The following is a 26,655-nucleotide window of genomic DNA, read 5'->3' as shown; positions in this document are numbered from 1 at the left end:
CCACTATGGGACATATGGCCCGCTCACGGACCATATGTCTCTTGTGGCATACAGTCGTGTGCAAGAGGCCTTAAAGGGGTTTTCTTATCTCATACAATGGGGGCATACCACTTTAATGATATACCTACATTGTCTTATAGGCGCGGGTCCCACGGCTGGTACCCTCACATATATTGAGAACGAAGCTAAGAAAGTAGATGAGGTCGCACTGCGCTGCCGCCCTCCATCCATTTCTATAGTTGAGGCGGGGATTAGCGTTTGGCGGTGGACATACCATGGGAAATGTGTCCTACAGCAACTGTGCTCCCCGCTCCGTTCTCAATATAGGTGCGGGTCCTACCAATGTTACCCACACCTATCAGACAATGGGGGCATATTCAAGTGAAATCCCCCCATTGTCTATGTGAATACCCCTTTAAAAACTCTATGTCCCTTGCGTGTCCCTTGTGGTAATCACACTAGTTATTTTAGCGTCATCGGGAAATCATTAAACGTTAAAATCACAATTAATGAAATGATTTCCCATGACCCGTTCTCTACCATGATTTTAAACTGATGTAATTGCTCGGGCGTCATTGAGTCCATCAAACCGATCATGTTTAGCCCATAATGGTAGTTTCCCAGCGGCGAATCAAGTCAGCACCAAACTCCATTTGATGTCGGGCAAAACCTTCTAGAGCGTCGGAAACGACCTCTACAAGGTTCGCATAATCGGCTCGACTTGGCCTACCAGATCTCTGCCCACTCACCAGGGCTCTTAAATTTTGACGGAAACCTAAGGCCTCTTTCACACGGGCGTGAGTTTTTTTGCCCGGATAAGAGCCGGGTGCGTTGCGGGAAAATGCGCGATTTTTTTTTCTGCGCAAGTGCAAAACATTGTCATGCGTTGCACTCGCGTGAGAAAAATCGCGCATGTTTGGTACCCAAACCCGAACTTCTTCATAGAAGTTCGGGCTTGGGATTGATGTTCTGAAGATTGTATTATTTTCCCTTATAACATGGTTATAAGGGAAAATAATAGCATTCTGAATACAGAACGCATAGTAAACCAGCGCTAGAGGGGTTAAAAAAAAATAAATAATAATTTAACTCACCTTAGTCCACTTGATCGCGAAGCCCGGCATCTCCTTGTGTCTCCGCTGCTGATGAACAGGACCTGGGGTGAACTGCTCCATTAAATACAGGTTAAGGACCTTCGATGACGTCACTCCGGTCATCACATGGTACGTCACATGATCTTTTACCATGGTGATTCACCATGGTAAAAGATCATGTGATGACCGGAGTGACGTCATCGAAGGTCCTTAAGCTCTATTTAATGGAGTAGCTCACCCCAGGTCCTGTTCATCAGCAGCGGAGACACAAGGAGATGCCAGCTTCGCGAGCAAGTGGACTAAGGTGAGTTAAATTATTTTTTATTTTTTTTAACCCCTCTAGCGCTGGTTTACTATGCATTCTGTATTCAGAATGCTATTATTTTCCCTTATAACCATGTTATAAGGGAAAATAATAATGATCGGGTCTCCATCCCGATGGTCTCCTAGCAACCATGCGTGCAAATCGCACGGCATCCGTACTTGCTTGCGGATGCCATCCGATTTTCACACACCCCATTCACTTCTATGGGGCCTGCGTCACGTCAAAATCGGAAAATATAGAGCATGCTGCGATTTCAACTGAACGCACAACTGATGCGTTAAAAACATCGCTCATGTGCACAGCCCCATAGAAATGAATGGGTCAGGATTTAGTGCGGGTGCCATACGTTCGCCGCACGGAAAACTCGCCCGTGTGAAAGGGGCCTAAGAGCCTCTGTTGAGCGGAGGGACCCGGTAGGGGACCCGGATTATCCTGAGCCGATGCATCAGGGACAGGAGGGCTGGCGCTGGCGATCTGTACTGGTTCCGCCTCAGGAGGTTGGTCAGGCTCCCGAGTGCTGCTGGCACTTCTGTAGGAAAAAAAAAAAGGAAAGTTAGGAATTGTTCTTTAAATAAAACATCCATGTTCTATGCTATGTCTACCGTATAGCATAGGGGGCTGTCCAAAACAGGGGAGCCAAACGCTCCACTGTCTCAGACAGCCCCTTACACTCAGACGGAGAGAACAGTGGTCCATCTGACTGTGGGGGGCTGTCCAAAACAGGGGAGCCAAACGCTACCCTGTCTCAGACAGCCCCTTACACTCAGACGGAGAGAACAGTTGTCCATCTGACTGTGGGGGGCTGTCCAAAACAGGGGAGCCAAACGCTACCCTGTCTCAGACAGCCCCTTACACTCAGACGGAGAGAACAGTTGTCCATCTGACTGTGGGGGGCTGCCCAAAACAGGGGAGCCAAACGCTCTGCTGTCTCAGACAGCCCCTTACACTCAGACGGAGAGAACAGTGGTCCATCTGACTGGGGGGGGGGGCTGTCCAAAACAGGGGAGCCAAACGCTACCCTGTCTCAGACAGCCCCTTACACTCAGACGGAGAGAACAGTGGTCCATCTGACTGTGGGGGGCTGTCCAAAACAGGGGAGCCAAACGCTACCCTGTCTCGGACAGCCCCTTTACAATTAATTTTTTAAACAGTTGATATAAATATTTACCTTTTTGGTGCCATAGCCTTTCGTAGGAACCCCAGGGCCGCCGTATGGATGTATGTGGCCCCTGAGGTTCCTCCGGAGCCACCCGGGGCCTGACCCTCCTTGTTATAATCCCTCCTGAAGCGGTCCCGGATAGATCGCCAACACGTTATAACCAGTTTGACTATGGAAAAAAACAATAAAAACTAAAATCAGCATGATGAAAGGAAAACAAGAATATTTTAATTTATTAAAATGCATATTGTTTTACTTACCATATTTCTCCTGAGCCGCCGCATCTAGATCCCCCCAGGTCTCTAAAACTTCTGCAGAGATGTCCCTCCAGAGCCGCTGGGTAAGGTGATAATCGGCGTGGTGGCGGTCGGCGTGGTCCCATAACGCTGGACGCGCCTCCACCAGTCGGATGAGGAGCAGGTTATCGATGCTCGGAAATCCGAACTCCTCATCCTCCCTGGTGGAGCCTAGGGAACCCTGAAAAAAAAGGAAATACAAAATTTAATGTAAATCCTAATACAAAATGCTAATTAAAACTACTAAATTCAATACTTACACGTCTACGACCGCCATGATCATTCCCGCGGACTCTGGAGGCGACTGGGGGATCCTCGCTGGCGGCTCTAGGTGCAGATTGCTAATACAAATAAAAAAAAATTTAGAAGACCGTACTTAAACCAATTTTTAAGAAATCTATATATATATATTTACTTCTTGACAGCCCCGGTCCGGGCTTGGTCCACCTCCCCTGGACGCTGGTGAGCTGGCCCCGGCAGCCACTTCTGGAGAGCCCTCCGTTGAAGATGATGAAGAAATCTATAATAAGAGCACATACTGATTAATGCAACGAAACAAACAGTAAAAAGTCCAAGTGTTGATTTTATACTTACGGGCCACTGGATATGGCGGCGCCTTCTGGGTGGGTTACGCCAGTCTATCTTCTTTGATGACATCTGTACGCAACAGAATACCAGACAAAATGCAGATAACGTTAAAGGAACTTGTAGAGCACTATTTCCTCATATATCAACATTTTTTTAGTTTTTTTTAATACTTACTTTTAAAAATATGGATATGGGCTTCCCCACCGCAGATGTCTTTCTTTTTTCTTTTTCGTTTTTGGAACGACCCTAATAATAAAATAATTAAAAAAATTAATCCGACAGAAGCCATAATCCCCCCAAGTTACATAAACACCCCGAGAGACAGCAGCCCCGCATAGTGCCAGCAGCCCCCCACAATGACATCAGGCTCCCAGTTCCAAACAACTCTCCCACAGTGCCCAGAGCCCCCCTAATGCCAGCAGCCCCCACAGTTCCAGCCACAAACACCCCCGCACTGCCAGAAGCACCGCACAGTTCCAGCCACAAAAAACCCTGCAGTTCCATCCAGAAGCACCGCACAGTTCCAGCCACAAACACCCCTGCAATGCCAGCAAACCGCACAGTTCCAGCCACAAACACCCCCGCAGTGCCAGCAGCAAACAAAGTTCTAGCCACAAACACCCCCGCAGTGCCAGCAAACCGCACAGTTCCAGCCACAAACACCCCCGCAGTGCCAGCAAACCGCACAGTTCCAGCCACAAACACCCCCGCAGTGCCAGCAAACCGCACAGTTCCAGCCACAAACACCCCCGCAGTGCCAGCAAACCGCACAGTTCCAGCCACAAACACCCCCGCAGTGCCAGCAAACCGCACAGTTCCAGCCACAAACACCCCCGCAGTGCCAGCAAACCGCACTGTTCCAGCCACAAACACCCCCGCAGTGCCAGCAGCAACCACAGTTCCAGCCACACGCGCCCTCCCCCCCCGGTGCCAGAAGCCCCCCCATAAAGGCAGCCCACACCACCAGTGCCAGCGGCTCCCATTGTTCCAGACACACACACCCCTTCCCAAGTGCCAGCAGCCCCCCCACCCTAGAAATAGAGAGAGAGATAGATAGATAGATAGATAGATGGATAGATAGTAAAAAAAGAGAGATAGACAAACAGACAAAACTTCATACACTTACCAGTCTCAGCAAGTCGATTATCCAAAATGGCCGACGATGAGGGGAGGGACAGATGAGGGGGAGGGACAGGAAGTTACTGGGCATGCGCAGAAACATGAACGGATCCGTGTCAAAGCAGGGACATGACAGACGGATCCGTCCCCATTGACTTCCATTGTAACTATGAACGGATCCGTACGCCTCCGCACGGCCAGGCGGACACCAAAACGCTGCAAGCTGCGTTCGGGTGTCCGCCTGCTGAGCGGAACGGAGGCCAAACGCTGCCAGACTGATGCATTCTGAGCGGATCCGCATCCATTCAGAATGCATTGGGGCCGTATGGATCCGTTTGTGGCCGCTTGGAAGAGCCTTCAAACGGATCCTTCAAGCGGACAACCGAACGCTAGTGTGAAAGTAGCCTAACATTAACAACCCACCCACCTGACTAATATTCTATCCCTAGGGGGCACGACGAGGGTTAACGGTGGTCGTGCTGGGGTAAAGCAGACCACAAACCAATGCAGGAATGGGGGTATGGCAGGGGTAAATCAGGGGAACCAAGGGAATGAGGGTATGGCAGGGGTTACCAGGGGATGAGGGTATGGCAGGGGTTAATCAGGGGAACCAAGGGAATGAGGGTATGGCAGGGGTTAATACCAGGGGAATGAGAGTATGGAAGGGGTTATTATGCGTTAGTGGGATAGTGGAGGGGATAATAGCGTTGGTGGGATAGTGGGGGGGTGAATAGCGTTGGTGGGATATTGGGGGTTAATGGGGTTTCGTTGGTGGAATAGTGGGGGGGGTTAATAGAGATACTTAGGGGTCTTGCTCGTTGTCCAGGGGGGCTCGTCAGTCCAGGGGATGATCCTCCAGGTAAGGTGGGCGGCCGGCTCTCTCCGACTGCTGAGCGGAGCGCCGCCCGTCTATTTAAACTTGGCGGCGCCCGCTCGCAGTTCCCCTTTTGCCGCCGTGCGCATGCGCACGGCTGGCCTGAACATGTGGGCCGGCGCGGTGATGTGACGTCACTGCGCCGGCCCGAGGATCTCGGAACGCGCTTCCAGGGGGGGGGATCCTTTGATCCTCCCGCCTGTGAAGCGGACGCCTACCTCCGGCGCTGTAATTACAGCGCCGGAGGTCAGCCACTCACAGGGGCATGGGAACTCTTTGTTCCCATGTCTCTTTTAGGCGTACCATCTCCGGCGCGATCGGAGATGGTGACAAAGGGCAGAGGATCTCATTGATCCTCTGTCCTTTGTAGAGGCCGACGCTGGACATGATTGTCCAACTGTTGGTCTCCTCCACCCCTCCAGCAGGCAGCATGATTCCGGCATATATGCCTATAGATGCTTGGGGCACATCTATAAGCATATATGAACGGACAGTACATATGGGGGCATATATTTATCAAAGGGGGCAATATCAAGGGGGTACATATCAAGGGGCATATATATATTTTCAGGGGGCACATCAAGGGGGCACATATTTATCAAAGGGGGCAATATCAAGGGGGTACATATCAAGGGGCATATGGCACATCAAGGGGGCACATATTTATCAAAGGGGGCAATATCAAGGGGGTATATATATATATATATATATATATATATATATATCAATCCCCACAGGGGCATGAATGAGCCCCTGGGGAATATCAGAGGCAGATGGGCGCAGGTGCTGGGCACATCTGCGCACATCGCCCTCTGAGGGGATTATGCACCGCAAATATATATATATATATATATATATATATATATATATATATATATATATATATATAATATAATATATATATATATATATATATATATATATATATATATATATATATAATTTGCCCCAGTAGGCATGCATATATACCACCCTTCCTCAACAATATATATATATTTTTTTGTAATTAACCCCAAAGTAATTATCCCGTCAGCATGCTAATGTGCTATGGGTGGGGTTCCTCTGTAGTGATTCCTGGCATTGATTGTGTCTCTTTCTGCCAGGATGCCTGTCTCTACAGGTCACAGTCCAAGACACGGAGCGATACACAATGCTATTCTCCACCATCATCCTCAAGTGTGATTACAGCACGTCTGCGCAGGTCCAGGACGTGACCATCAAGTGGGTCTACAAGTCTTTCTGCAAAGACCCCATCTTTGACTACTACTCTGCAGGTAAGTCTACTGAAAAGTGAAAATTTTAAGGAATTTTTCATTATCCACATACAGCAAGGGATTGTCCCCCACCTTTCCTAGATTCCGAAACAGCAAACGTCTCAAAAATTCTGAACATCCCTGTCTGTCTCCTCAGCGTATCAGGCAGCATTAAGCCTGAGTCAAGATCCGGCCAACGACTGTAACGACAACCAGCGGGAAGTGCGCGTCGTCATCCAGAAACGCGGGCAGAATGAAGCGATACTGGGCATGGACTACAGGCAGCGGAAGATCACCATCCAGAACAGTAAGTACCAACCTGTGCATCAGAGAGTGTCGGAAATATATTCTTCTACATAGGAGGCAGTATTATAGTAGTTATATTCTTGTACATAGGAGCAGTATTATAGTAGTTATATTCTTGTACATAGGAGGCAGTATTATAGTAGTTATATTCTTGTACATAGGAGGCGGTATTATAGCAGTTATATTCTTGTACATAAGAGCAGTATTATAGTAGTTATATTCTTGTATATGGGAGCAGTATTATAGTAGTTATATTCTTGTATATAGGAGTAGTATTATAGTAGTTATATTCTTGTATATAGGAGTAGTATTATAGTAGTTATATTCTTGTACATAGGAGCAGTATTATAGTAGTTATATTCCTGTACATAGGAGGCAGTATTATAGTAGTTATATTCTTGTACATGGAAGCAGTATTATAGTAGTTATATTCTTGTACATAGGAGGCGGTATTATAGTAGTTATATTCTTGTACATAGGAGGCAGTATTATAGTAGTTATATTCTTGTACATAGGAGCAGTATTATAGTAGTTATATTCTTGTACATAGGAGCAGTATTATAGTAGTTATATTCTTGTACATAGGAGGCAGTATTATAGTAGTTATATTCTTGTACATAGGAGCAGTATTATAGTAGTTATATTCTTGTACATAGGAGCAGTATTATAGTAGTTATATTCTTGTACATAGGAGGCGGTATTATAGGAGTTATATTCTTGTACATAGGAGCAGTATTATAGTAGTTATATTCTTGTACATAGGAGCAGTATTATAGGAGTTATGTTCTTGTACATAGGAGGCAGTATTATAGTAGTTATATTCTTGTACATAGGGGCAGTATTATAGGAGTTATGTTCTTGTACATAGGAGCAGTATTATAGTAGTTATGTTCTTGTACATAGGAGCAGTATTATAGCAGTTATATTCTTGTACATAGGAGCAGTATTATAGTAGTTATATTCTTGTACATAGGAGCAGTATTATAGTAGTTATATTCCTGTACATAGGAGCAGTATTATAGTAGTTATATTCTTGTACATAGGAGCAGTATTATAGTAGTAGTTATATTCTTGTACATAGGAGGCGGTATTATAGTAGTTATATTCTTGTACATAGGAGGCGGTATTATAGTAGTTATATTCTTGTACATAGGAGGCGGTATTATAGGAGTTATGTTCTTGTACATAGGAGGCGGTATTATAGGAGTTATGTTCTTGTACATAGGAGGCGGTATTATGACAGACAGATGGTAGCTCTCTGGTTGCACGGTCTTTCTGGATTGCATTACATGGTCATCCACCTTTTTGTTCTCGGTGTAATTTGATGAGTTGTGTTCAGATTTCGCTGTCACTCGGCACAATGTACATCACATTTCTGAGATATCACCAGGTGGATGCCGTTGTACAGGATTTCTCTGCTTCGCCACTTGCAGTCTGGTTACAGTAGTCTCAGAGCAATGTGTCCACACCTCGGAGAAGTGATGAGTCTGTGGTGGTGAAGTAGCTCATCCTCTTCACCCTTCTTATTCCAGGCGCTCTCTCATGTTCTTCAACTTTCTAATTACCATTTTTAAAATCTCTGCTTGCCACTAATAAATAGGAGGAAACTATGCAATTTTACTGAAGATTTCTCACCACTGAGGGTTTCCTCTAGAGTTGTATCTAGCCCTGGTTCTTTGTAGCACAGCCTCAGAGCAGAAGACAGATGTGAGGACCTGATGTATTTCGGTTTCGCATAAACAGAAAGATGGCTAACCCTGACTTTTTCAGCCTCCCTGGTGTCCTGTTGCTAGGGGTCCTATGGGGACCTCCAGCGATCAGCTGACTCCATGGAGAAACCTGGCAGTGAGTGTTATTAGTTTTTTTCTACAGCACTTCCACAGGTGAAATGAAGTATTACACGGTGTCCACTCACTGTGTAATGATGGACGTTATGGGTCCTCCAGAGTGAGAGAAACTCTGTGTAACTGGTGTGGCAAAGAGATGAGGATCCTGTGGAGTGCAAAGTGCTGTATGTATGTTAAATACAGTCTATTGTTTCCTGTATTCGGCCACTTCATAATCTGAATGTGGTGCTCTCCGGTAGGATGACTGACAGGTCGTCCATGAACCTCCATGACTGTATATTATCAGCGCTCTAATGCTCGAACGAGCACTGCGGTCTCTTCACGGTCTACCAAGCACAACGCCATACAATCTGTAGTGGCCGTGCTTGGTATTGCAGTTCAAGTTACGGAACTGAACTGCAGAAAGGTCATGTGACCAGTTGACGCGATGACGCAGGCCGAGGAGGATGACTCTCCGCTTTCCCAAGCGCCGCTATGATCAGTAGGGTGCCAACATCTGACCTCACTGATCAGATATTGGTGACCTTTTCTGAAGATGGGTAATCAATAATTAAAGAGGACCCGTCCCCTCTCCTGACATGTCTGTTTTATTAACTACCTGCATTCCACACGTAATAAGAATTATGGAGCATGTTTACATACAAATGTGTTGTGCCATTCCTCTATTATTCCATTTAGAAATTTATGAATGTTTTTCCAACATTTTGCTATAAAGGTCCATCTGGGTCTTACCAGTTGGGGTGTGTCCCTGCATAGTCTGACATTATCCAACATTGCTGCAAAACAGACATGTCAGGAGAGAGGTCCTGGACAGCTCCTTTAAGCAGTAATTGTACTTTGTGGTTGGTGATGACCACTCGTTGCTGTCAAGTCGTGGATGCGGCAGAGTCATCGCCCGCTGGATCTGGATTTCTCATGAGGATCCATCACCATCACAACACTTGTCTGACTTTTTACTGAGGGTCCTGGCATCACATGGATGTGACACGTACCACCTACAGAAAAAAAAAAAACCTTCATGACAGCAGCACCCCTCTAATGGTAGTGGCCTCTTTTAGCAGGAGAATTCCCCATCTACGCATCAAAAACCTATCCAGGAATGAGTAACAGGACAAAGAGGTCAAGGTGATGACAGATTTCCAGATCTCAACCCAATCTTTCATCTGTGGGATAGGCTAGAAAAACGGGTCCGAACCATCGAGGCCGCATCAGCATCAACCTACAGGACCTACTGGCAGATACCAGTGGAGACCTCACAGGTCTTGTGCAGTCGGTGCCTAGAAGAACCACCTTCACAGTATTGGGAATGACACAAATTTTAGTTTTCTTCAGTGGTTTTGGATCTTTTTGTCAGATTTTTCCATAGTATGCTGAAGTACAATTATAAGTATTTTGTAATTTTTTTTTTTTTTTTTCATTGACAAATCCATCAAGTTTTATGCAAAGACTTAATATTCCAAGTGTTGACCCTTCTTTTTCAAGACTTCTGCAGCTCGCCCTGGCATGCTTGATATCAGCTCCTGGGCCCAATCCTGACTGACAACCCAGTTTTGCCTAATTAGTGCTTGCAGTTTATCACGATTTCTGGGTCTTTGGTTATCCACCTTCTTTTTGAAGATTGACCACTGGTTCTCAATGGGACTGAGATCTGAGGGAATTTCCTGTCCATGGACCAAAAAGTTGAATGTTTTGTTCAGCAAGTCACTTGGTGATCACTCTTGCCTTGTGACATGGTGTCCATCATGCAGGAAAAAGCATTGTTCATCACCAAATTGCTCCCGGATGGTTGGGAGAGGTTGCTCTCGGAGGATGTTTTAAGCCCATATTTTATTAATGGCGGTGTTCCTAGGCAATATTGTGCGTGAACCCACTCCCTTGGATGAGAAGCTCAGGAATGGCAGCAGGCAGGTGTGAGGGCATCTGCGCACACAGTGAGTCAAAGAGTTTTGGATGATGGTCTGGTGTCAAGAAGGACAGTAGGGAAGCCACTTAACTTCAAGAAAAACATCCAAGGACAGACAGGCCTTCTGCAGGAAGCACAGGGATTTGTGGAGGACTGGGTCATTGTTATTTTCTCTGAAGTCCCCTTCAGACTGTTTAAGACATCTGGAAAAATGATTGTCCGGAGAAGAAAAGGTGAGCTCTACCATGAGTCCTGTGTTATGCCAACAGTTAAGCTTCCTGAGACCATTCGTATGTGTGGTGGCTTCTCATCCAAGGGAGTGGGTCCACTCACAAGAACACTGCCATAAATGAAGAATGGGATCAATGCATCCTCCAGGAGCAATTTCTCCTAACCATCCAGAAGCAATGTGGCGATGAAAAAGGCTTCTTCCAGCATGATGGAGACCATGTCACAAGACAGAACGGATAACTAAGGGGCGCGGTGAACAAGACATTGACATTTTTGGTCCATGGGCAGGAAACTCCCTCAGATCTCTGTCCCATTGAGAACCTGTGGTAAATCCTCAAAAAGCAGGTGGACAAACAAAGAAGCAGAAATTGTGATAAACTCCAAGCTCTGATTAGACAGGAACGAGTTGCCATCAGTCAGGATTTCGCCTAGAAGCTGAAATCCATTATCCAGGGCGCATTGGGAAAGTTGTGGAAAAGAAGGGTCACCATTGGAAATATTGAGTCTTTCCATAAACTTAACGGTATAAAACTTATGCTTATAATTGTATACCACAGAAACATCTGAAAAAGGGTCCAAAAACACTAAAGCAGCAAACTGTGAAAACCACAGTTTGTTTCCATCTCAGAACTTTTGGCCACAACTGTAGGTGACAATGGGTGGAAAGTCCCTTTAAGCCTTGTCATGCTCCTGTACATTTGGCTGCAGGCCACAGAGAGTCAATCACAGTTACTTTAATTGCAGACAGACAGGGGTCGTTCATGTTCCGCTTTGTTTCTCCTTCCTAACGAGGTCTTGTTTTTGGCTCATTAGTTACTAAGCTGGTTTCGTTAGTTTTGCACTTTTATTAATCCCTGTCTAGGGAAGGCTTCTCAGTTATGCTTGTTGATATCTTCAGGATAATCTGGGTCAATAAGCAATTAATACATTAAAATCTATAAATCTTTCCCCCTCCCAGAGCCATGGCAACGGGGCTGATTAGTAATTAATTCACCAGCATTAACGACATCTCAGCAGTCGCAGGAAGCAGAGCTGTTAATAGATGGACTGTTCTGCCTCACAGGATCACTGTGTGAGATTAATGAGGTCTCCACCTGGTGGGCAGATGTGGAACTACTCACTGAAAGAAAGAGAGCTCTGCAAGGATAGATTTAAAAAAAATAATATATATTTTATGTATGTACTTCGTACGTTTACTAGCTCTTTAAGAGAAATTTAACATTTGTGCAGTCACTGTGTAAATACATTACTTATCCTGTACTGATCCTGAGTCACATCCTGTATTATACTCCAGAGCTGCACTCACTATTCTGCTGGTGCAGTCACTGTGTACACACATTACTTATCCTGTACTGATCCTGAGTCACATCCTGTATTATACTCCAGAGCTGCACTCACTATTCTGCAGGTTGTAATTAAAAACTATCAGCACGCTCGTCGCTTCGCCAGCAGATGGTGTCCATGTTGATGTGCAGTATTCAGTGCTTGGGACGTTTGTTCACCCGATTTTCTATACCGGTCCCCTGACCCGGAGTCTCTTTTCTTTCCAGAAGCCGACCTGGTGATCAGTGAAGTCATGTGGTGGGATCATGGCGTCTATTACTGCACAGTGGAGGCTCAGGGAGACACGTCCGGAGACCCCGATAAGGAAGTCAAGCTGATCGTCCTACGTATGTTGGCTTTTCTCAGTAATCTATTTAGCGGCGGTCTGAGCGCCATCTTGTGGGCTCTGTACTGCAGAGAGGAGGTGCGGAGGTATCTACACTCACCGCTCTCTCCATTGTAGCTTATGGGAGTTACAAATATGTCTGAGCCATTTAAGACTCCTAAAAACTCATTCCACTGTGCACCATTAGCACTTTCTTGTCTGTGGAATAGCTCTTCAGCCCGCAGGTTGTGACCCCCTCCCCGATATCAGGCCTCAGTAATTAAACACAGCAAAATATACTATATTTCCCAGGGGCCCGTAGGTTGACAGGAGCCCGGCTCCAGAATATACTGTGTATCTGTGATGACCCGAGTTTGACATGGCGTCTTCTCCCGCAGATTGGCTCACCGTTCTGTTCATCGTTCTGGGGGGGTTATTACTTATCCTCTTCCTTGCGATCTGCTGCTGCCAGTGTTGTCCGCAGTGCTGCTGCTGCTACGTCCGCTGCCCGTGTTGTCCAACCAAATGCTGCTGCCCGGAAGAAGGTACTGTACCATGCTGCTGGCAATGCCTTTACTAACCACCTTCTTCTCTCCCAGCTTCTTTCCTTTTGCTCCAGTGACCCTAAAATAAAGTAAAAGTAAGGATCCCTGAATAAAAATCTCATCCAAGGTTTTGTGTGTGCAGCTCCTAAGCAGACCTGTGTATCTCCATGGTTACAGACTACGAACCCTGTGCAGTCTGAGCCTGCAGCCACATCGTACTCCTCCTGAGCACTGTAGACCAGGGTTGGGCAATATACCGGTATGCATGATATACAGCAGCATTAAGAAACGGCAATATGGCGATATCGCCATTTCTTAATTGCTGCTGTATTTTAGTGGCGTCAGGGGCAGTCGCACGTCAAATCGCTGATTGCTTCTAAACGTCCACATTCCACCAGTATGCCCGTCGCCTGGCACAGTGGAGAAAGAGCGTCCCTCTCTCCCTCCCCACCATGACGCAACTGCCACCAATGAAAAGAGGGGACGGGCTGTGAAGCTTCCACCAATGACAATGGCACTGAGGAGGAGGGGAGGGGCTGTGGCCACTGCACCACCAATAAAAATAATTAACCCCTTAATTCGAATGTAGGTGTCGGGCGTATGACACACCCGGCAATGACAGGGCACAGCGATCCCGCAAATCCCGTCAATTAACTCCTCATTATTTTCATTGGTGGTGCAGCGCCCCATCCTTCCCCCTCCCCAAGATTTTAGTCATTGGTGGTGCAGTGGCCACAGGGTCCCCTCCCCTCCTCCTCATTGGTGGCAGTGGCGTCTTCTGATCGGAGCCCCAGCAGTGAAATCGCGGGACTCCGATCGTTACCATGGCAGCCAGGACGCTACTAAAGCCTAATGGATCTCTATTAGGGTGACTAGAACAAGGTTTTTAACTCCCTAAGGGGGCTAATAGTTGATAAATAAAAAGTATTAAAAAAAAAAAGTAAAAAAAAAACACCAAAATATTAAAAGTTTAGTCCACCCCCTTTCCCAATTAAAAAAAATTCCTAACTATTAGAATATTTAAAAAATATCTCTTATGCGGAGAATGCTGTAACAAGGCAATACACGATTTGCCATTTTTTTGTCACCTTGTCCCCCAAAAAATATTGTGTAAATGACACCCAATGCTATATTTGACTAAAAGGCCCGTTTATGATGCCGATGTGCACCTGTGATGGGCACACTCTGAACAACCCATTTATCAGGGTTTTCCACTAGCATGTCCCATTTTATATGGGAGCCCCGAAGATGGCTGATCGCTGCTATCTCCAGCACTCCCATAGAGAATGAATGGAGCAGCAGGGGACACGCCAAACCAGCCGCTCCATCAGATTGGTGGGCAACAAGGAAGCACCTCTTTTGAGTGTTTTTCTTCTAAATGGGTATTTATCGCAATAGATAGCGTTATCACCATACATTTCCCAACCCTACTGTAGACTCATCTCGTGCTTAGAGCAGGTCAGTGTTCTTCCTGTACAGCAGGTTACATACGCCTGATGCTTCTGACCTGCATTGACAGCCATGTCAGTGTAAGGCTGGACTCACACATGCAGTATTTGTGGCGGTACTTAGAACCCGGAGGGAATACAAAAGGAATGGAAAATATGAAGGATAAGCGTACACTTCCCCCTTCCTGCTGGATCTACTTCTGACTTTGGCTTAAAAAAAAAAAACGCATGTTCGTTTCTGGCCTTTTGAGAGCTGTGAGATGGGTGGGGGTGGGGCAAATACCCAGGATGGAGAAGGGATGGGGAGAAAGATTAGCCTCGCAGGAAACTCCAACAGACCTCTGAACCTGCTGGGACCCCAATGCAACTAGGAACCTGCAGCTGAACAAGCAGTGAATGCCCATTAAACTCTGAAGCTGCAGCTCCACAAGCAGGGAACACCCACTGAGCTCTGAAGCTGCAGCTCCACAAGCAGGGAACACCCACTGAGCTCTGAAGCTGCAGCTCCACAATAAGCCCCCTTTCACACAGGCGAGTTTTCCGCGCGGGTGCAATGCGTGAGGTGAACGCATTGCATCCGCACTGAATCCGGACCCATTCACTTCAATGGGGCTGTGCACATGAGCAGTGATTTTCACGCATCACTTGTGCGTTGTGTGAAAACCGCAGCATGCTCTATATTGTGCCGTGTTTTTTTTTTTTTTTTTTTTTACGCAACGCAGGCCCTATAGAAGTGAATGGGGCTTCAATGAAAACGCATTGCATCTGCAAGCGAATGCGGTGCGATTTTTCACGCATGGTTTCTAGGAGATAATCGGGATGAGCAACCCCGGACCCCTTTAAAGTAAATTCACGGTATTATTTTCCCGTATAACATGATTATAAGGGAAAATAATAACATTCTTATTACAGAATGCTTACTAAAATGTGGCTTGAGGGGTTAAAAAATTTAAAATAAAAAAATAACTCCCCTCATCCACTTGTTCTCGCAGCCGGTATCGTCATCTTTCTTCTTTCATGACCTGCAAAAGGACCTTTTGGGGTAATCGCGCTCTCCACGTGGTGACGTCAGCGCAGGTCCTGCTGAATGAAGATAGAAGGACCCTCCCACTTTGATCATCCCATTTATTTCAATGAAGCCTTGTGGGCACATGGATGTCATTATGGATAAACAGTCAGAGGACCCCTTTAAAGAGTTTCTACACTCACTTCTGCCCCTCGTATACTCTTCTCACATCACTGTGCACTCTCTTCCAGCCATTGCTCGACACCAATATATGAAGGAAGCCCAGGCCCTTGTCCCATGGATGATGGAGAAACAGTTCTACGCCGGAGCCGACCGCAACTCTCAGCATTCGTCTTATCAGCTCAACCCTTTACTCCAGAGAGGTGGGTGCGGACTTCAGGATTTTAAGGAACAGTTCAGTCAAAACTTGCACACCTGGTGCATGGCCTGTGGAGGCAGTGACAGACTGGAAAACCGTGTCCAGCTCTGCCTCCGCAGCTCCACCATTAGGCCTAACCCAGTATATTCTGTCTGGAGGGCTCCTTTAATAACAGTATGATAAAGTGCATTATAAAGTTTAATTTCTCTGGTATTGTGTAGCATTGCTGCTGTACTTCCCATAGCCAGCAGAGGCACCATTGTTAAAGGGGTCGTCTCACTTCAGCAAGTGGCATTTATCATGTAGATGAAGTTAATACAAGACCCTTCCTAATGTATTGTGATTCTCCATATTGCTTCCTTTGCTGGCTGGATTCATGTTTCCATCACATTACACACTGCTTGTTTCCATGGTTACAAACACCTTGCAATCCATCACCGGTGGTCGTGCTTGCACAATATAGGAAAAAGCACCAGCCTATGTGAGCTCCCATGGTCCCGGCCACCAGAGAGGCTGACGCTATTTCATGTAGTGTGCAAGCACGACCACCGCTGAAGGATTGCATGGTGGTCTGTAACCATGGAAACCAACAATGTATAATGTGATGGAACAATGAGTCCAGCCAGCAAAGGAGGCAATATGGAGAATCACAATACATTAGTAAGTGGCTTGTATTCACTTTCTCTACATGATAAATGTAATTTGCTGAAGTGAGACGACCCCTTTAAAGGAGGGACTGAACTATTGATGACTAGGTTGTCCCATATCGGACATGTTTGGCATATCGCTAGGATTTGCCCTAAATATCAAATAGGTGCAACCTCTAGGACCCAATCGTATCTCCAGAACACTGCACATGTGCATCGTCCTCTCCATTCACTGCTATGGCACCTCTGAAAATAGCCGTGCCAGCGAGTCCCAGTGAATGAAGGGTGGCGGTGCGTGCAGGATTTGCTCGCCCTTAACTTCAGGGTCCTGTTCAGGAGAGAGCCCTGCAGTCATGTCTACAGGACGGGGCAGCCTTTTTCATTAGTATGTCTTTGTTCATATTTTGCAGACTTCTCCCAGCAAAACAGCCTTCCCATGGCCAGGCAGCCGAGCCATTCTCCCCCCAACAACCACATGCTGGATTTTCTGGAGAGTGAAATAAAAAATTTAAACCCAGCACAACCTCTAACAGGGGGCGGCCATTACAGCGGAGCCAGCCATCACCCCAGCATGCTTTCTTCCCTCAGTGAGATGGGGGTCGGGGTACGAGAAGTAGAACGTAGAATTATTCAGCTCCCTCCCATTGTGGAGCATGTCGTCAACTCTCACAGGAGCAGTAACTCCTCCCAGCATCGAAGGCACCATTCATGGGATCAGCTAGAGGGTGATCGGAGGAGGAACCTGGACAACTCGTACTCTCCCGACAGCGACCGGCGAGACAGGCAGAGAAGCGACAGGTCTCAAGGGTACAGGAGGGATCTCCAAGGTGAGGGAAGGCCAAGGAGAGACCTCTCACCGATTCGTAGACGTGAGCAAACCAACCATGGCGATGACTACGATGACCATCGAGGTCGTACCAACTACAGCTCTGATAGGCAAAGGTCACCTGAGAGATCCAGGAGGAGAGGGAGTCCCGAACGTTTCTCTCGTCGAAGGAGGAGTCATTCTCCACCAAGCGAACGCAACTCATGGAGTTCTGACGACGAAAGTCACTACAGAGACAGAAGAGAAAGACGTCCAAAGTCGTATGAGTGGCCCGAGGACAGACCGCCCAGCTACAAATCACTGGATGTCACCGTAGGGAAGAGCAAAAACCCGCGAAGTGCTGCCGCCAGACAGTCGGTAAGATACCTAGAGCTCAAGAGAATAAAGGGATGTCCCCGCCCCTATATGACAATGCATGTCCATGGGTTATTTTTATGAAACCGCCCCTTTAAAGGGGTATTCCCATCTTCGACAATGGGGGCATATCGCTAGGATATGCTGGGTGCCCCCATTGTCTGATAGGTGCGGCTCCCACCGCTGGGACCCGCACATATATCGAGAACGGAGCGGGGAGCGCTGTGGCTGCAGGACCCCGGGGTCCGTCCACCACCAAGCGCTAATCTCTGCCTCTCCCATAGAAGTGAATGGGAGCGTGCCGCGCATGCGCGGCCCATGCTTCCATTCATTTCTATAGGGCAGATGGCAATTGCCGAGCCAGTGCTCGGCTATATTCGGCGGCCCCATAGAAATGAATTGAGGGTGACTGCACATGCGCAGTGCGCTCTCCTTCACTTTTGGGACTCCGTTCTCAATATAGGTGCGGGTCCCTATCCTAGCGATATGCCCCCATTGTCTGAGATGAGGGGCAAAGATTTGAAAGTAATATCAGGAAGTATTACTTTACTGAGAGAGTAGTGGATGCATGGAATAGCCTTCCTGCAGAAGTGGTAGCTGCAAATACAGTGGAGGAGTTTAAGCATGCATGGGATAGGCATAAGGCCATCCGTCATATAAGATAGGGCCAGGGGCTATCCATAGTATTCAGTATATTGGGCAGACTAGATGGGCCAAATGGTTCTTATCTGCCGACACATTCTATGTTTCTATGAGAAAACCCCTTTAATGGAGAACGAGGGCACAAGATCAGAAACCATCCCTTTTTAAATATTTTTCTCTGGCTGCTGTACCACCTTCATCCTAGGCATCATGGGGTCCCAGAATACAGACCTACACTGATCGCACATTGGTGAGAGAACCTGTGTGGTGGAAATACAGATTTAAGGCCCCACTCCACCAGGGATGCTCTCCTTGCACCTGACTTCATATCAGCAGCAGGAGAGGAGTGTGTTGATCTTGTGGCAGGTAGTGACCTGTCCATTTATCTGGTATTAGTGAGGACATTACTGACGGGATGATAATATGAGGAGGGGAGTGAATGTGCGAGGAGGTCACAGACTGCGTCACTTAGTATAAAAGGAGCAGGGTTCTCAGCAGCACAGAGTGTTTCAGGAGAGGAGTGTTCTGATCTTGTGGCAGACAGTGACCTGTCTATTCATAGGGAAAGGAGGGGGATGCAGCTGCACCTTTTTCCTAAGGGTTATAAGAGAAACGGCATGAGGTGGCGGCGGCAGCTCAGGGAGACGAGATTGTCTCGGAGGACACCGCGCAGCTGTGACATCACAGCAGGAGGAGCATGTCCACTCTGCAGACATGGAGGGAGGGAGAGGACCTGAAATCTGCAGATTACACCCGACACGTCTGACTGCACTCCATCTAATAGCCATCTTCTGTTGGACGGTGCGGGATTTTATTTGTATAAGATGCCCTTTAACCACTTCAGCCCCGCTAGGTGAAACCCCCTTCATGACCAGGCCACTTTTTACACTTCGGCACTACACTCCTTTCACCGTTTATCGCTCGGTCATGCAACTTACCACCCAAATGAATTTTACCTCCTTTTCTTCTCACTAATGGAGCTTTCATTTGGTGGTATTTTATTGCTGCTGACATTTTTACTTTTTTTGTTATTAATCAAAATATAACGATTTTTTTGCAAAAAAATGACATTTTTCACTTTCAGCTGTGAAATTTAGCAAAAAAAACGACATCCATATATAAATTTTTCGCTAAATTTATAGTTCTACATGTCTTTGATAAAAAAAAAATGTTTGGGCAAAAAAAAAATGGTTTGGGTAAAAGTTATAGCATTTACAAACTATGGTACAAAAATGTGAATTTCCGCTTTTTGAAACGGCTCTGATTTTCTGAGCACCTGTCATGTTTCCTGAGGTTCTACAATGCCCAGACAGTAGAAAACCCCCACAAATGACCCCATTTCGGAAAGTAGACACCCTAAGGTATTCGCTGATGGGCATAGTGAGTTCATAGAACTTTTTATTTTTTGTCACAAGTTAGCGGAAAATGATGATTTTTTTTTTTTTTTTTTTTTCTTACAAAGTCTCATTTTCCACTAACTTGCGACAAAAAATAAAAAATTCTAGGAACTCGCCATGCCCCTCACAGAATACCTTGGGGTGTCTTCTTTCCAAAATGGGGTCACTTGTGGCGTCGTTATACTGCCCTGGCAATTTAGGGGCCCAAATGTGTGAGAAGAACTTTGCAATCAAAATGTGTAAAAAATGACCGGTGAAATCCGAAAGGTGCACTTTGGAATATGCGCCCCTTTGCCCACCTTGGCAGCAAAAAAGTGTCACACATGTGGTATCGCCGTACTCAGGAGAAGTTGGGGAATGTGTTTTGGGGTGTCATTTTACATATACCCATGCTGGGTGAGAGAAATATCTTGGCAAAAGACAACTTTTCCCATTTTTTTATACAAAGTTGGCATTTGACCAAGATATTTCTCTCACCCAGCATGGGTATATGTAAAATGACACCCCAAAACACATTCCCCAACTTCTCCTGAGTACGGCGATACCAGATGTGTCACACTTTTTTGCTGCCAAGGTGGGCAAAGGGGCACATATTCCAAAGTGCACCTTTCGGATTTTGCAGGGCATTTTTTACACATTTTGATTGCAAGGTACTTCTCATACATTTGGGCCCCTAAATTGCCAGGGCAGTATAACTACGCCACAAGTGACCCCATTTTGGAAAGAAGACACCCCAAGGTATTCCGTGAGGGGCATGGCGAGTTCCTAGAATTTTTTATTTTTTGTCGCAAGTTAGTGGAATATGAGACTTTGTAAGGAAAAAAGAGAAAAAAAAAAAAATCATCATTTTCCGCTAACTTGTGACAAAAAATAAAAAATTCTAGGAACTCGCCGTGCCCCTCACGGAATACCTTGGGGTGTCTTCTTTCCAAAATGGGGTCACTTGTGGCGTAGTTATACTGCCCTGGCAATTTAGGGGCCCAAATGTGTGAGAAGTACCTTGCAATCAAAATGTGTAAAAAATGCCCTGCAAAATCCGAAAGGTGCACTTTGGAATATGTGCCCCTTTGCCCACCTTGGCAGCAAAAAAGTGTGACACATCTGGTATCGCCGTACTCAGGAGAAGTTGGGGAATGTGTTTTGGGGTGTCATTTTACATATACCCATGCTGGGTGAGAAAAATATCTTGGCAAACGACAACTTTTCCCATTTTTTTATACAAAGTTGGCATTTGACCAAGATATTTATCTCACCCAGCATGGGTATATGTAAAATGACACCCCAAAACACATTCCCCAACTTCTTCTGAGTACGGCGATACCAGATGTGTCACACTTTTTTGCAGCCTAGATGCGCAAAGGGGCCCAAATTCCTTTTAGGAGGGCATTTTTAGACATTTGGATCCCAGACTTCTTCTCACGCTTTAGGGCCCCTAAAAAGCCAGGGCAGTATAAATACCCCACATGTGACCCCACTTTGGAAAGAAGACACCCCAAGGTATCCAATGAGGGGCCTGGCAAGTTCATAGAATTTTTTTTTTTTAGCATAAGTTAGCGGAAATTGATTTTTTTTTGTTTTTTCTCACAAAGTCTCACTTTCCGCTAACTTAGGACAAAAATTTCAATCTTTCATGGACTCAATATGCCCCTCAGCAAATACCTTGGGGTGTCTTCTTTCCAAAATGGGGTCAGTTGTGGGGTGTTTGTACTGCCCTGGCATTTGAGGGTCTCCGCAATCATTACATGTATGGCCAGCATTAGGAGTTTCTGCTATTCTCCTTATATTGAGCATACAGGTAATGAGATTTTTTTTTCCGTTCAGCTTCTGGGCTGAAAGAAAAAAATGAACGGCACAGATTTCTTCATTCGCATCGATCAATGTGGATGAAAAAATCTCTGCCAAAAAAAAAAAATGGAGGGGAAAGGCGTCTGCCAGGACATAGGAGCTCCGCCCTACATCCATACCCACTTAGCTCGTATGCCCTGGCAAACCAGATTTCTCCATTCGCATCAATCGATGTGGATGAATAAATCATTGCCGGGATTTTTTTTTATATATATATATATATATATATATATATATATATATATATATATATATATATATATATATATATATATATATATATATATATATATACAAAATGCTTGCCAAAGCATAGGAACGCCGCCTCCTCCTCAGCTCGTATGCTTCGGCAAACGTATCTGTCACTGCAGAGGAGAAAATCCCGTCTTGCAGCGCCGCATACACCGACTTGCGTGTAATCTGACAGCAGCGCAATGCTTCTGTCAGAATGCACATCGGTGCTGCAGCTAGTTCATCGGTTGGTCCACCTGGAAGGTAAAAAGACAAAAAAAAAAAAAAAGAAAAAACCAGGCCACAACGCAATAATTTTATTAACTTTGGAACAGAACATGTAACTTTAACTTTTGGAACTAAACATTAACCTGTTTGCTTACCTGTTTTTTTTTTTTGTTTTTTTTTTGTTTTTTTACCTTTATAGAACAAACCTCTCCTCCCCCATGGGTCAATGTGCAAAGCGCAAATCGCCCAAAGATGTGGCGAAGTGCGTTATGCACTTTGTCCCAGGTGAAAGGAGACGTTTGCAGCAGCAGTGAGTGAATGGGCCCTAATAGCCCTGTGTGCCTATCCTGGTGAGATGTGATCCCTATGCTAGGTGTACCTGTGTGTGGTACTTTCGGAAACAATCCCCTAAGCATAGGGCAGGGTGGTCAGGACAGTCAGGACAGAAATACCGGGTGTCACGCCTTATTCCACTCCTGCTACAGACACGACATCTTTTTCGGGGTGACGGTTGGGTTGAGGTACCAGCAACGACATTGGGGAAATGTCGCTCGTGTAGACGGCTAACTACACTGGTGGATGGGGCCACGGAACCTTCTGGATACAGGAGGTTCTCAATGATCTCTTCCTGAAATTTGAGGAAGGATCCAGTTCTCCCAGCCTTACTGTAGAGAACAAAACTATTATACAGAGCCAATTGAATCAAATATACAGACACCTTCTTATACCAGCGTCTGGTTCTGCGGGAAACTAAATACGGAGACAACATCTGGTCATTGAAGTCGACCCCTCCCATGTGGAGGTTATAGTCGTGGACTGAGAGGGGCTTTTCAATGACACGGGTTGCTCGCTCAATTTGTATTGTCGTGTCTGCGTGAATGGAGGAGAGCATGTAAACGTCACGCTTGTCTCTCCATTTCACCGCGAGCAGTTCTTCGTTACACAGTGCGGCCCTCTGCCCCCTTGCAAGACGGGTGCTAACGAGCCGTTGGGGGAAGCCCGCGCGACTAGTTCGCGCGGTACCACAGGCGCCAATCCGTTCTAGAAACAAATGCCTAAAGAGGGCCACACTTGTGTAAAAATTGTCCACATAAAGATGGTACCCCTTGCCGAATAAGGGTGACACCAAGTCCCAAACTATCTTCCCACTGCTCCCCAGGTAGTCAGGGCAACCGACCGGCTCCAGGGTCTGATCTTTTCCCTCATAGACACAAAATTTGTGGGTATAGCCTGTGGCCCTTTCACAGAGCTTATACAATTTGACCCCATACCGGGCGCGCTTGCTTGGGATGTATTGTTTGAAGCCAAGGCGCCCGGTAAAATGTATTAGGGACTCGTCTACGCAGATGTTTTGCTCAGGGGTATACAAATCTGCAAATTTCTGGTTGAAATGGTCTATGAGGGGCCGAATTTTGTGGAGCCGGTCAAAAGCAGGGTGGCCTCTGGGACGGGAGGCGGTGTTGTCACTAAAGTGCAAGAAACGCAGGATGGTCTCAAATCGTGTCCTGGACATAGCAGCAGAGAACATGGGCATGTGATGAATTGGGTTCGTGGACCAATATGACCGCAATTCATGTTTTTTTGTCAGGCCCATGTTGAGGAGGAGGCCCAGAAAAGTTTTAAATTCGGAAACTTGGACTGGTTTCCACCGGAAAGGCTGGGCATAAAAGCTTCCCGGGTTAGCGGTTATAAATTGTGTGGCATACCGGTTTGTCTCTGCCACGACTATGTCTAAGAGCTCCGCAGTCAAGAACAGCTCAAAAAATCCCAGGGCCGAACCGATCTGAGCTGTCTCAACCCGAACTCCAGACAGGGCGGTGAAAGGGGGAACTACAGGTGCGGCTGAAGTTGGGGGCTGCCAATCAGGGTTTGCCAGCACCTCTGGGATTCTAGGGGCTCTACGGGCACGTCTTTGCGGTGGCTGCGACGGGGTCACTACTGCTCGTGCCACCGTACCAGCTTCAACTGCCCTTCTGGTGCTCGCTACTTCACCAGGTTGTACGGCAGTGCTGGTACTAGGTCCAGGATGGGCTGGTCTGCTGGTGTATGCCTCACCACGTAATCCGGCAGCACCAGCCCCACTCTGATGCTCTTGAAGCGGATCCTGCGCAACCTGCGGTCTAGCAACACGGGGCCGGGTACGCCTGGTTCTATCAGGGACCTCAGCCTCCTCGTCCGAACTTTGGGTCAGAGAGCCGCTGCTTTCTACAGGTTCGTATTCTGACCCGCTGGATTCATCAGATGAGGGTTCCCACTCCTCATCCGACTGGGTCAGAAGCCTGTAGGCCTCTTCAGAGGAATACCCCCTGTTTGACATGTGGGCAACTAAATTTAGGGGTATTCCCTGAGACTACCCAGGTAAAAAAAGCAAGCCTGTCTTACAAAGGGGAGGCTAGCGAAGTACCGGAGGCCGCTGCGGTTGATAAAAAATATCAAAAGTGATTTTTTTATCGCCGCAGTGCGTGTAAAGTGGATGTGCAGCGATCAAAAAAAAATTTTTTTTTGTCACTGCGGTGGGGCGGGTGTGGGCGAACGCACGTGTGGGCGACCGATCAGGCCTGATCGGGCAAACACTGCGTTTTGGGTGGAGGGCGAACCTAAAGTGACACTAATACAGTTATAGATCTGACCGTGATCAGTTTTGATCACTTCCAGATACTATAAAAGTACAAATGCTGATTAGCGATACGCTAATCAGCGAATAACGGACTGCGGTGCGGTGGGCTGGGCGCTAACTGATCCCTAACTACCTAACCAAGGGACCTAAACTATACCTAAAACCTAACGGTCAATACCAGTGAAAAAAAAAAGTGACAGTTTGCACTGATCACTTTTTTTCCTTTCACTAGTGATTGACAGGGGCTAGAAGGGGTGATCAAAGGGTTAATAGGGGTTCAGGGGGGTGATCTGGGGCTAAGTATGTACTGTTGGTGTACTCACTGTGAAGCCTGCTCCTCTGCTGGATCCAACCGACGAAAAGAACCAGCAGAGGAGCAGGCAGCCATATAACAGATCATATTTACAAATATGATCTGCTATATGGCTCTGTGATTGGCTTTTTTGAAAATCAGCAACCTGCCAGCCAATGATCGCTGGCTGGCAGGTCCTGACGAAATACTCCTCTATGAAATGCCGGCCCGCGATGCGCATGTGCGGGCCGGCTGCGGCGAAATCTCGCGTCTCGCGAGATGACGCGTCCAGGAGGAGAAAAGCAACCACCTTCCGGACGCATCGGCGCGTTAGGCGGTCCGGAGGTGGTTAAAGAGGTTGTCTATCCTCACACATTGATGGCATATCGCTAGGCTTTGCCACCAATGGCAGTATGGTACAGGTCCCACCTCCGTGACCCGCACCCATTTCTAAATCGAAGCTTCCATGTTGCCCTCTGTTTATTTCTATGGGACATCTGAAAATTGCCGAGCACACTGTGCATGTGGTACACTCTCGACCACTGTGGGGGCTGCCTGCTAGAGATAGGTGTGGGTCCCACCTCTGGAACCTGTACAACCCGACATAGGTTAGGATATGCCACCAATGTGGGAGGTTAGACAACCCCTTTAAGATTACAGTATTGAGCTTTGTTCTTCTATCTATATTCATGAATATTATTATTTTTATGTATTGCAGGATCGCGGCAGTTCCAGGAGCGGAAGGAGCATGGTCATCTAACGGAGAAGCCTCATTGTATAGATATAGACTGGGCATGGTGGTGGCATCATTACCCTAATCCCCAGTCAGACCCAAGCAGCATGTAGTGCGGGCACCTCAACTACCAGAGACATTACTTACCTACGGTGCCCTCGGAGGATCCAATGTGAAGGCCGCCTCTGTCTGGCAATAATCAGGACACTTTCCTTTTCTAGTAATATTCACCATTCTCTTGCACGCTGCAGTGGGCAGAGAGGGCACCATATGGACTATATACAGTGCCAGATCCTCGTGTCACCCGCTGCTCTGTAGACAGACATTTAGAGGGTGCGTAAACCGTGCGTCTTCCAGCTTGACATCAAGACTGCAATTGTACTGTCCTTTTACTCTGTGCCTTGTACTGCGTCCTTTCCATGTGCCCCACCATACCATATGTGCACAGTGACTCCACCAGCAGAATAGTGAATGCAGCTCCGGAGTATAATACAGACTGTAACTCAGGACTAGTACAGGATAAGTAATGTATGTACACAGTGACTTCACCAGCAGAATAGTGAGTGCAGCTCTGAAGTATAATACAGACTGTCATTCAGGATCAGTACAGGATAAGTAATTTAATGTATGTACACAGTGACTGCACCAGCAGAATAGTGAGTGCAGCTCTGGAGTATAATACAGGATGTATCTCCGGATAAGTACTTGTAGAGCATTTTATAGCAGGAAATTGACATTTTCTATCAATGCTTGGTTGAAATACCACATGCCATACAGCAGAGCAGAAATCCGCGGTGGCGTGAGATCTCCAACAGCTCCGTC

At 46.6% G+C, this 26,655-nt stretch overlaps 1 protein-coding gene across 1 annotated transcript in view; it reads left to right on the top strand.

The window, feature by feature from the left end:
- ILDR1 (immunoglobulin like domain containing receptor 1) overlaps positions 1-26,371 on the top strand; it is a 41,008-nt gene extending 14,637 nt beyond the window's left edge. The window contains exons 2-8 of the mRNA XM_044287463.1: positions 6,559-6,729; positions 6,866-7,015; positions 12,546-12,665; positions 13,042-13,188; positions 15,894-16,025; positions 17,079-17,851; positions 25,819-26,371. Of these exons, the coding sequence (XP_044143398.1) occupies positions 6,559-6,729; positions 6,866-7,015; positions 12,546-12,665; positions 13,042-13,188; positions 15,894-16,025; positions 17,079-17,851; positions 25,819-25,860 (1,535 nt within the window). The 3' untranslated portion in view covers positions 25,861-26,371. The remainder of the gene's footprint in view (positions 1-6,558; positions 6,730-6,865; positions 7,016-12,545; positions 12,666-13,041; positions 13,189-15,893; positions 16,026-17,078; positions 17,852-25,818) is intronic.
- Positions 26,372-26,655: the final 284 nt, after the last annotated feature.

The sequence above is a fragment of the Bufo gargarizans genome, chromosome 3 (assembly GCF_014858855.1).
Source record: "Bufo gargarizans isolate SCDJY-AF-19 chromosome 3, ASM1485885v1, whole genome shotgun sequence".
NCBI classification, from domain to species: domain Eukaryota; kingdom Metazoa; phylum Chordata; class Amphibia; order Anura; family Bufonidae; genus Bufo; species Bufo gargarizans.
Note: the sequence above shows the minus strand (reverse complement) of the source record. Positions and strands in the feature narration are given on the sequence as shown.